The 12,010-nt window shown below is 41.3% G+C and overlaps 1 protein-coding gene across 6 annotated transcripts in view; it reads left to right on the forward strand.

Moving 5' to 3' along the window:
• Positions 1-2,116: 2,116 nt before the first annotated feature.
• Positions 2,117-12,010, forward strand: part of POGLUT1 (protein O-glucosyltransferase 1) — a 29,081-nt gene continuing 19,187 nt past the window's right edge. Inside the window, exons 1-5 of one of the 6 annotated variants that reach the window (XM_057502947.1) lie at positions 2,117-2,377; positions 3,021-3,111; positions 4,142-4,285; positions 7,147-7,282; positions 9,489-9,610. In XM_057502947.1, the coding sequence (XP_057358930.1) occupies positions 2,290-2,377; positions 3,021-3,111; positions 4,142-4,285; positions 7,147-7,282; positions 9,489-9,610 (581 nt within the window). In that variant the 5' untranslated portion in view covers positions 2,117-2,289. The remainder of the gene's footprint in view (positions 2,378-3,020; positions 3,112-4,141; positions 4,286-7,146; positions 7,283-9,488; positions 9,611-12,010) is intronic. The other 5 variants (XM_036883415.2, XM_036883417.2, XM_036883418.2 and 2 more) reach the window with 5 other exon arrangements.

Genomic DNA, 12,010 nt, shown 5'->3' on the forward strand with positions numbered 1-12,010 from the left:
GTTGGGCAACATCAAGATGAATTCAGAAGTGGCAATAGTTTGGTATTCGAAGAGCAAAAGCATCAGCTGGAGCGCTTGTGTGAGATTTCTGGTTCAGGAGTATGGAGTATATGATTAGTTAACCTTTATTGAGAGTTTATACTTATTTTTTGGTGCCAGACACTAGACTAAGTACCTTTAAATTTCATTCCAATCTCATAATATGCTTTGATACTACCATTATCCCTATTTTACAGAGGAAACTGAAGTTAAGAGAAGTTAAATAACTTGTTGAAAATAACTCAGCTAACAAGAGGCAGAGCCAGAACTTAGAGCCAGAATGACCAATATCAGTGCCACTGAAGTTAGTAATATTCCCAAATATTCTTCGTGTCCTATTTTTACTACAGAACTTTCATTCATGAATATACAAAACCCAACTGACATCATTATATATTTTCGTTCTACTTAGCTCTGGTGAGGAATTTTGTACATTAATTTTCGTATTTGTTCTGTTAATTGCTTCCTGTCTTGCTACACTGAAACTTCTTTGCCACTTTTCTGTTGGCTCACCAGCATCCTTCTTTCACTCAGCAACGATTTATTTAGTGCCTACTGTGTATCCAGGCATTGTGTTTGCAAACAAGACAGGTATGTCCTTGCTCTCCTGGAGCTTATTTTCATTCTAATGAGGGAAATGTTATTTAATAAATAAAATAATTACACATTATAAGTATTATGAAGGAGACAAATAAGGGGTAAAGGTAGAAAATAAGGAAGGTGCTATTTTGAGGGGATATCTGACCCAGGGAATGACATTTCAGCAGAAACCTGAAAGTTGGGAAGGAACCAGAGATGCAAAGATGGGAGAGAAATGCTGTCCACATAAAAACAAAATTTACCAAAGTTTCTAAGGCAGGTTAGAGGTTGGCATGTTTGAGAAACTTATGGCAAAGCTGTAGCTAGGTCACAGCGAGCAAAGGAGAAGGTGCATGGAATGAATATGAAGACACAGGCAAAGAGTTTGAGCTTGGATGGTCTTTAAAATTACGGTGTTTGCATTTTAAATTGGTGGCTGGAACAGTACCCAGAAATCTGGTTTCATAGCTCCAGGAGGATTCTGGCACTTATTTATATACAGGAACTGCACTTGACATGAAGCAGCCAACTACATAGCTTGACTGTAAGCAAAATGCGCTGGACTATCCGCACCCTGCAGGCACCACACTCTGTGGTTTGCTGGACAGAGGGTCACGAGGAGGGTCTCAGTGAAGCAGAGGGAGAGACCTCTACCCAGGCGACAATTGCCAGGTTCTTGGCTTCCCCCGACAGAGAGTTCACGAACAAGCCAAACATGTGAAAATAAGGGTATGGGTAAAATTGCAATATTTCCAGAATATCTCGCCTGGCCTAGTGCATCGGTATCCTCAGGGGTGGAGAGAAGTATGGCTTTAGTGTATCTGCATATCAACAGGCATTCTTCAGGGGTGGATAAAAGTTCATCTCCATATCAGTGGGTAATTACCTGGGCATTGAAGGGCTTATCTGAACCTGAGAGGTGAGGGGGAGTGCTGGGTTTGCTTCTGATGGTGCAATAAAGAGAGACAGCCCCTGACTTCAGTTTGTAAGCAATAAACGGGTTTTAAACTTTATTTCTCCCTTTGACTGATTTCAGTTTTAGAGGTATTTTGCCCTGGGATTTCCTCTCCCCGGACTTAAAATGGAGCAAGCAATTTATTGAAAGTGAAAGTACACACTTAAGAAAGCAAGTGCAAGCCTACTCCAGAAAGGAGCAGCCTTGGAAGGGTCTGGGGTTGGCAGTTTTATGGGCAATGTTAAGCACGGCTATGTTCATATTACTTCTGGAAAAAGTGGGGCTTTCTTATAATTTGAGTGCCACCCTCTTTCTGTCCTTACATGGTCCGTCTGGGACCTGTCACGCCACAGCTTTTTAGTATACGGATGAGCGGATGAGCGTCTAATGAGCCTGAGGGTAAAAGGTAGGTCATTTTGTCCTCTGTCTTGATCCAGCTGGTTTGGACTGGTTAGAAACTGGCTCCTGGTGGCCAGTTCCGTTTAGCCCGGACTTTCCCTGCCTCTTGGTAGGTTAACTAAGCGGCCGCAACTTCTCAGAGCCGCAATCGCGGACACTTACTGCCGCGGGCAGGGATTTGGGGGCGGGAAAGCAGAGCGGCGCACCGCCATCTCCGTGCGGGGCGGCCTCCGCCCACGTGGTGCGGTTCCGCGGCCATCTTTGTGCGGGGCCGCGCTTCCGCCGGCAGCGGGGCCTCCGCAGCGGGGCCGCGGGCGATGGAGCGGTGGGCGTGCTCGCAGCTGCGGCTGTGGCTGCTGCTGCTGTTCGTCCTGCCGCCAGTACCGGGACGCCAGAAGGAGTCAGGTGGGCTCCGGCTGCCGCGCCCTCCCCGGGGCGGCCGGCGCAGGGCTGATGCTGGGGCACGCGGCGCCCGGGCGCGGGGAGTGAGGGTGTCTGGGCGGCTGGCGCGGCTTCGCCTGCCCAAGACCCTGGAAAGTAACCCGTCTCCCGAGGTCGGAGTGATAGCGGGATGAGAGGGGCTCCCGTGTTCCCCCACAGCGGGTGTTGTCTGCGCTCGGCTACCCCGCAGCTCTCCGGAACACGCCGGCGTGGGCGGGGATTCGTGGGGGGATGGGGGTTGTTTTTAGTCCATTGCCAGAAGAGGGAAAGGGAGGATTAATGTCTGTGGCTTTTAAATGATCCTCTTTTTGGGTTAATAAAAGGTGAGAATCCATGTCACTCACTAATTTATCCATAGCCTTCTGAGTGTCAGGCGTTACGTTTGGAAGTGTCCCCATTTTTTGGATTCGTGACGGCCCAAGTGGAGGGGCAGGCCTGACATGAGTGCTGGAGAGCTGCAGAATGGATCCTTCCTGGCATTTCGTGCCCACCAGTGGGATGGGGACCGATGCCAAGTTTTGGCTTTCTGTTGGTTCTGTCTGCCTGCTGCTAGCAAATAAGAATAGTCGGTTATTTTGTTAACCCTCATTTACTTTACTTTTTGAAGGTTCAAAATGGAAAGTATTTATTGACCAAATTAATAGGTCTCTGGAGAATTATGAACCATGTTTAAGTCAAAACTGCAGCTGCTACCATGGGTGAGTTCTTTTCTTTGATGTGTCTTTGAGAGTTTAGTTCTTGTCACAAGGAAGTCCCCTAAAATCCCCAAGAGACTTTGGTTGAATGATCACAAAGCCAGGCATGCTTTGAGAACAGACAGGGTTCCTGAGATGAGTTTCCTATTCCTAGGGGATAAATGCTCCACTGACTGAAAGTTTCTTAATGTCAAGATCTATGTCTTACTGTCCTATCCCTGGCTCAGGCTCCCAGTAAATACTGTTGAAGGGGTGAAGGTACTTACAAATTAATCAAATCAAAAATTTCCTTTTGGTTACTTTAATGTATACAAATCAGGGCTGGAGAGTGGTATGGTAGGGTCCCTTCGAAAGCGGTCTTGGGTTCTAACCCCAGACTTCCCACTAATTATCCCTGTGGCGCCTCTCTAGATCTCAGATGCCCCGTCAGCTAAATAATAGGGTCCTTTTTAGCTCCTCATTAGGTTATTCTACGACTCCTCAAAAAATTCACCCAATGCTTTTGATACTTAATTGAAAACTTACTGTGTACTGAACTTTAAAAAGGATATGTAATGGTGTAATTTCTGGTTACTGCTATTAGGCTGCTAGAGGATGTGGGGTGGGTAGGGGTTAGACAGACCAGAACAAAAGGGAGTCAGACAGTGTCACAGTGCAATGCAGAAACCATACCTTGTGTGGGATTCAGCGGCCAGCAGTGGACTGCAGTGACTGGGAGGACATGGGTGTGGCATGAGTATCGGAGGAGGAATGTGGAACAGGCAAGCGGGGGTGGGGCGGTAGTGGGGGGTAGGCAGCAATCCAGACAGAGAGAGGGAGAGCAGAAATTAACTTCTTTTTCCTTTTCCTGGCTTTGTTGTGATGGTTTAGATTACCTGTGTGCTTCTAGGGGAGAAGTTGCTCATTCTGGCCCGCTATTCTTTCCCTTGGCTTATTGTGTTCTCTAATACCAAACCTAAACCCACAGACAGGAGGTAGATGGAATGTGCCACTCTCTTGGCCTGCTTTCCTTGACCATTCCCTTCTTTCCCAGTGTCATAGAAGAGGATCTGACTCCTTTCCGGGGAGGTATCTCCAGGAAGATGATGGCGGAGGTAGTCAGACGGAAACTAGGGACCCACTATCAGATCATTAATAATAGATTATACCGAGAAAATGACTGCATGTTTCCCTCAAGGTAAGACTTATGAGGTAGCTATAGCTTCTGACCTTATCATATATGGGCCTACTTGATTCTGTTCTTATAGAGAAGCCAATGAAAGGGACTGACAGGTGAATCCCTCCTTGCATTTCAGAGGGATTACTGAATAGTGACAAGGCTCTTGCCTGGGAATTTTTTTTGCCAACTCCTGTCTTCCCTTCGCCTATATCAAATCCTGTCTCCTCTCTTCATAAGGCTTGGGCACATCACTGGTTGTATTGGCTATGGCTCTGCCCAACTTATCCTTCCCAGACAAAGCAGCTGCAGGGCACAGGCTGATGAGGCCTAGCAGGAATGAGCTGTGCTGAAGGAGAAGTATGGTCTCCCATGGACCAAGTATTGTTTTCAGCACTAAGTATTTGAAGAAAGGTGGCAGAAAGTCAAGAGGCATAAGATTACACAGATTATGCAGGGTGTACTAGCCAGAACTTCAGGTGTGAGAGTTGACATATCAGTAACATATCAGTGGGCAGAGGGCTGGGGAGGTGAGCAAGGAGGCCATGGACTGAGCCGAAGTTGGGTTTAGGCAGCATTATATACAGCAAGTGACAAACCTCCCTTTCAGGAATCTTTTTTTTTTTTTTATAACTCAAATCTTTATTTAGAAAAAAAAGTCAAATTCAGAGGGCATGGTATTCCCTTACTTGAGATCTCTTCCCAATCTCTGTTCTGTTGTTTAAAGTAAAATAAATGAGCAGTATTATAAAAAACATGCCTACATTTGGACATAGGGCTTTACATCATTTGTTCTTAATAACAACTGTATTACAGATTAATATATTTTCATTGTCAAATATATGTAAAAATGGCAAGAGGAAAATAAAGATCAACAATTAATATCCCATTACCTTGAAGTAATAACAAATGTTTTAATTGTTACATGTAGCATACAGCAGTAATGTATTTTTTAATTTCTTAACTAGTCTTATTTTAGTATCAAAGGAGTGTTACATGTATATGGTTAAGATATTTAGATAACTCCAAAAGATGTACAATGAATAAAGGAAGTTTCTCTACCACCTTAGAGTTCCAGACCTCTACTCACTAAGTCCTCCTCTCAAGAGACAACCACAATGAAAACTTTTTGCATATGCTTCCAGAAATAGTCTATGCATATGCAGTTATTTTGTACTCATTAAAAAATATCAGAATATGCTGTATCTTTTGTCCTGAAAGTTACTTTTCTTTTCCATATAACAGTAAATTTTGAAACTGTTCCATAAGTACATGGAGTACATCTCACTCTCCATAATAATCAGTTGTATGCATTTCTTTATTCAGACCTCTATCAATACATTTAAATTATTCCCTACCTTTCCCTTTTAAATTCTGACTAGTGCAAACAATGCTACTTGAGTACTCCTATAAATATAATAAAAATTTCTAGAAGTAGAATTAACAGGCCAATTAAATTATCTTAAAAATTTTACTAAATAGAAGCAAATTGTCCTCCAGAGAGGTTGTGGCTGTTTACCCTCCAACCACCCTTATATCACATGCTCAGAATAGACCTTTCACACCCTCAAACACTGCGTAACATTGGACTCTGATTCTTGCCAATCTGATTGGTAAAGATTGCTGTCTGGCTTCGCTGGGGTTTTGTATGTCATAGTGATACTTTTTAAATTTTTAGTTGAGAAGCATTTGATGTATAACATGTAAATTTAAGGCATACAACATGTTCATTTGATACATTTGTATATTGTATGATTGCTCTTGTAGCAATAATTCACAGCTCTATCACATTACATAATTATCCTTTAGTAGTTAAAATAATAAAGTTTCTCTTAGCAAGTCTGATGATTATAATACAATATTGTTATCTGTATTTACCATCCTGTGCATTAGATCTCTAGGCTTATTTACTACTTGTAAGTTTGTACCCTTAAACATCTGTCCTGTCCCCAAAGCCCCAATCCCCTGGTAAGCACCATTTCATTCTTGGATTTTACAAGTTTGGCTTTTTTGGCATCTTTTTTTTAATTATTAATACAGTTGAGACTCTTATGTTCATGAACCATTGATATTTTTTGTAGTTATTTCCTTATATAGAAGTCAGTATTTTAAATCAGTCACTTCCATGCTGTTGGATCATTTTGTTAAGCCTTGGAGGGCTGCCACCAGGGTAGTGCTTGGGTCAGGACCTCAAAGGACGGGGCGGAAAAGCTAAGCTGTCAGTGTATCCTCTCTTTTTTTCCCAAATCCTCTGAGGTTTCCAGGGAGTCTAGTAAGAAAGCTCTGCTACAGTCTTTGTGATTGTGTACATAACATCTTTTTTCTCACTTGCAAACTGATTTTGGTAGTGTTCTGCATTCAGGTTGAAGGTAATGAAAGTTTTCTTATCTTTCCTCATAAATTATGAGACTTAGTTATGGTGGAAATAAAAATAATATCTTTGTGAGAAATAAAGCTTGAGGAACACAATTAGAAAATTAGCTTTTCCAGATCCTGTCAAAATTTGTATACTGCTTACTAAATAAACTATGGTAAATAAATAATGGTAATCATATAGGAGGAGAAAAGAACAAAACTGGGAATTAATAGAGGTGAAAAAGTGGTAGAAGTAGCAATAATATACCCTTCAAATTTGTGATGATCTAGTTGGAAAATTTCATTAAGTCTTGTAAGCTGGAGCAGCTTAGCTTAGCAAGATAACTCGCAAAACATAAAATAGTTTTCTAAAAGGATAGATAGTCCTTCTAGAAGCATTGCTTTCAGAAGACGTTGCAGTAGGCTGATGATCTGAACATTGGCTGGCTGTCTTTAAAAGTGTGAGTGGGGCCCTGCCTGGTCCTACAGCACTGCTCTGGTGAATTTGTGGTATTTCTGTTTGACAGGTGTAGTGGTGTTGAACACTTTATTTTGGAAGTTATCGGGCACCTCCCTGACATGGAGATGGTAATCAATGTACGAGATTATCCTCAGGTTCCTAAATGGATGGAGCCTGCCATTCCGGTGTTCTCCTTCAGTAAAGTACGTACAGGAGGAGCCATATGTGGGGTTGCGGGAGGGAAGGGGTTAGTGCTTTAGGGTATGAGCAGGATTGTCCTGTGATAGAGTCTGATGGGTAAAGGTAAGGATGAAGCCTGAGGTCTGGGACTGGGTCTGCGTTCCTCTGAGCTGTACAATGATTGAGCAGCAAGACGGAGGAGGTGGGGCTGAGGATCCATAAGGAGTGTGATTAAGACTGTTTACGTGTCTAGAGGGCTAGAGATGGAGGGTAGGGAGTGAGAGAGGCCTGAGGAAACTATAGGACATCTAAGGTGAGGTTCAGAGATCCTACAGAGCATTCTATAGAGACAGTGGCACAAGAAAGCTCATGGGCTTGGAGTTAGGGAACACCTTCATTCTAAAAATACCTGTTGAGCTCTTATAATGAATATACATCATCTGTCCTGTCCATGTATCCCAAGGGCCCAGTATGGCTAATAGTGAGACCAAAGGTACACAATAACTCCACACAGTTTGTGCCCAAGCAGTGCACTGAGAGGATAGGCCTGGGATATTGGAGAAGGATATGTGAGGAGGTGATCTTTGGGTCTCCTTATAGAGAACAGGAATACTAGGCCACACCAGTGGGTTTGGAGAACTGGGAACAGTCAATATCTTATCAGTGTGCAAATGGTTCTTATCACAGTGTGCAGTCAGGTTCTTGCAAGTGGTGTATTGTCAGGGTTGGGCTTTCGTTCCCTCGAGACTAGGTGTGAATATATTTGGGGGTGAAGGTGGGGGCACCGAGAGTATGGGTGGAAGATTCTTTTTGGGGAGAGTGGATATGGGAGAACCCTAAGGACTTTGAGAAAAGAAACGTTTATCTTATTTGGTTTCTCCAAAGCAGAGGGACCTTTATCCCGAGTTTTTATCATAGTTTACTTTCTTTCTAGACTTATTTCCTGTATTGCAAGTGGGCTGAGGCCACATTTGTCTTGCATTTTCCATGATTTAGCCTCATTTCTCAAAAGTGCTTGGTCCCGTTGTTTGTCATGAAACCTTCCCAGAAGAACAGATAGTGGCTCCCATGTAAGTCAGGAAGGACTTTACATTTGTTATTTATCTGTTTCTGTGGATAATAAAGTATGGCCATCAGTATACTAACTTTCTTTTCATCTTTACTTCCCTCTTTTTTTTAACCAATTATTCCTACTTTCCAAGGAAGGGATTTTAGTACATCGGCTCTACAGTAATTGGCAGCTTCAGTTGACAGCTGTTATGTCTGAGCTGCTTGATGAATTGCATACTTTTTAAAAAGTATTTGAGAGAAGGCAAACAGCATATTGCATCTGTAATTCCAGTGGAAAAAACCCATAGAGTTAGAGGTTTATCAGTGGCTAGAGTTTTAACAGAAGTAACCATAAAAAGGGAAGAAAATGGTTTCAGACTTTTTTCAAAAAGATGTGAAATGACAGCCTTCTCCCCATTCTGCCCAATGAGCACTTCTGACCCTGATCAGCAAATAACCATGAATTTATTGACCAACCAATGTGAGCTCAACAGTGCCACTGTGTTAGGTAATACTAACTTAACACATATTGACTACTTACTATGTGCCAAACACTGTTCCAGGCCTTTTACATGAAATAACTCATTTAGCATTCAAAACAAGCCTATTAAATAGATAATATTAATAATATTTCTCCCATTATAAAGATAAGGAAAATGAAGCTTAGAAGGATTAAGTACATTGCCTAGAGTTGGAAGAGGTAGAGCTGAACTCAGATGATCTCTCAAGAGCCCTCACTCTTAATCATTGCACCACAATTCCTGCTGTCAAAAGACCCATCTGGAAAATAACCACATACCGGTTAGACAGTACACACTCCAGGGGTAATAACAGTTAAAAGATGAGAGAGTTAAACGATCATTCAGACTTGGGCATACAATTCCCTTAAACAAGAGCCGTAACAATGTATGTCCTCTGGAAAAACAATGTTGGGGAACTGGAGAAATTGACCTTTATTGTGATTTCAAATTCTGGGATTCAGTGAGCCCAGGAATGTTAATCCATGGTCATTTTGGCCTTTCAATGTCTGGAGTCTAGACTCTGCAGACAAGGAAAAATGTATCTTTGGCAGTATAACACTAGAGCAAGGCCTTTGTCCAGTCCTGTGGCATGTATGCAGTTTGCTGCTTCTCTCTGTTCCAATACTGAATGAGAACAACCTTTCTGTTTCTGTTGAAGACATCAGAGTACCATGATATCATGTATCCTGCTTGGACATTCTGGGAAGGTGGACCTGCTGTTTGGCCAATTTATCCTACGGGTCTTGGACGGTGGGACCTCTTAAGAGAAGATCTGGTAAGGTAGGTCCTTTAAATAGGTTTAATTTGTCCTTCACTGTGGGTCTTCTTGAAATAAACAGTAGAGTATAAACAATTATTTACTTTAAAATGACTTTTTTCTTCATTGTTGTTGATATACAATCTTATGCTGGTTTCAAATATACAACACTGGTTCAATAGTTAGCCATATTGTTAAATCCTCACCCCCTCTAGTGTGGTTACTATCTATCAACATAGTAAGATGTTACAGAATTATTGACTATATTCTCCATGTTGTACTGCCAGCCCCATGACCAACTTATATTGTGATTGCAAATTATTGTTCACCTTTATCCCCTTCACCTTCCCCCCATACCCACCCTAACCCCTCCCCCTTGGTAACCACTAGTCCCTTCTCAGTGTCTATGGGTCTACTGTTATTCTGTTCCTTCTGTTTTGCTTTGTTTTTTTTGTTTTGTTTTTTGTAGATATTATTTTTTATTGAAGGGTAGTTGACACACAGTATTACATTAGTCTTAGGTGTACAACACAGTGATTCAACATTTATATACATGATAATTCTAGGTACCAGCTATCACCATACCAAGTTGTTACAATATTTTGACTATATTCCTTATGCTATACATTACATCCCAGTTACTTATTTATTTTACAATTGGAAGTGTGTACTTTTTTTTTTTTTGTGAGGGCATCTCTCATATTTATTGATCAAATGGTTGTTAACAACAATAAAATTCTGTATAGGGGAGTCAATGCTCAATGCACAATCATTATTCCACCCCAAGCCTAATTTTTGTCAGTCTCCAATCTTCTGAGGCATAACAAACAAGTTTTTACATGTAGAACAAATTCTTACATAGTGAATAAGTTACATAGTGAACAGTACAAGGGCAGTCATCACAGAAACTTTCGGTTTTGCTCATGCATTATGAACTCTAAACAGTCAGTTCAAATATGAATACTCATTTGGTTTTTATACTTGATTTATATGTGGATACCACATTTCTCTCTTTATTATTATTATTTTTAATAAAATGCTGAAGTGGTAGGTAGATACAAGATAAAGGTAGAAAACATAGTTTAGTGTTGTAAGAGAGCACATGTAGATGATCAGGTGTGTGCCTGTAGACTATGTGTTAATCCAAGCTAGACCAGGGCAATAAAACATCCACGTATGCAGAAGATTTCTCTCAGAACGGGGGGGTGAGGTTCTAAGCCTCACCTCTGTTGATCCCCAATTTCTCACCTGATGGCCCCCCTGCGACTGTGCCTGTCTTAGGTTGTTCCTCCCTTGAGGAATCTTACCCGTCTCTGGCTAACCAGTCATCTTCCGGGGCCATACAGGGAAATGTGAAGTTGGTAAGTGAGAGAGAAGCCTTATTGTTTGAAAAAGTTAGCTTTTTACTTCTTTGCATATTTATGCCCTGTGGCTTCTATGCCCAGCATTTGTCTTGAGGTATCTTTACCACTTGGAAGAATTATGATACTCAGTAAATTTGATATGAGGCACGAATTCTATTTAAGGGTTGTAATTAGGAAGGAAGAAGAAAAGCTATAGAAGTAGCAGGTGGAAGAAAACATGGGAAGATTGATTATTTCTTTGACATATCTTCTTGTAGAGTAACTTCAGCATGTATAGGTTTTAAGCTACTACTTAAATTGCACACACACATTAACATAATAGGAGTATAGTTACATAACCAAAGCATATCTGTAATTACCAGCCATCTCCAGTGAAACCAAGAAAACCAGTTAGGCACCTTAGGCATTTGTGAAAACTTATCTATGATATGGTGGATATTGTCCAACTGAACTAGAACAGTCTGAGAGAAATCAGACAAATTAAAACAACCCATTCCTGGGCACTGTTCACATGCCATATGTTCTTTTAACAATAAATAGTTTGTAGTTGTAAGACTTTGGAGCGCTACAATTTGCACTTCTCCAAATTCTTGGTTGAGTTCCAACAGTATAGATCCAGTCCAATTTTGTTGTTTTACTGTATGCACAGGCCAGCTTAGATATCTCCTTCCTCATTCCCATGGCAAGTCCAGGAACTGGTGGGATGAGTGCATCTACAGCTGTAGCAGTGCGTGGATCTTTGTTGGGGTTTTTTTTTTTTTTTTTTTAATAATTATTTTTTATTGAAGGGTAGTTGACACACAGTATTACATTACATGAGTTTCAAGTGTACAACACAGTGGTAGAACATTTATATACATAATTCTAGGTTCCAGCTATCACCCTACCAGGCTGTTACAATATCTTGACTATATTCCTTATGCTATACCTTACATCCCGGTTACTAATTTATTTTACCATTGGAAGTCTGTCCTTTTTTTTTTTTTTGTGAGGGCATCTCTCATATTTATTGATCAAATGGTTGTTAACGACAATAAAATTCTGTATAGGGGAGTCAAT

This window comes from Manis pentadactyla, chromosome 1 (assembly GCF_030020395.1).
Source record: "Manis pentadactyla isolate mManPen7 chromosome 1, mManPen7.hap1, whole genome shotgun sequence".
NCBI classification, from domain to species: Eukaryota; Metazoa; Chordata; class Mammalia; order Pholidota; family Manidae; genus Manis; species Manis pentadactyla.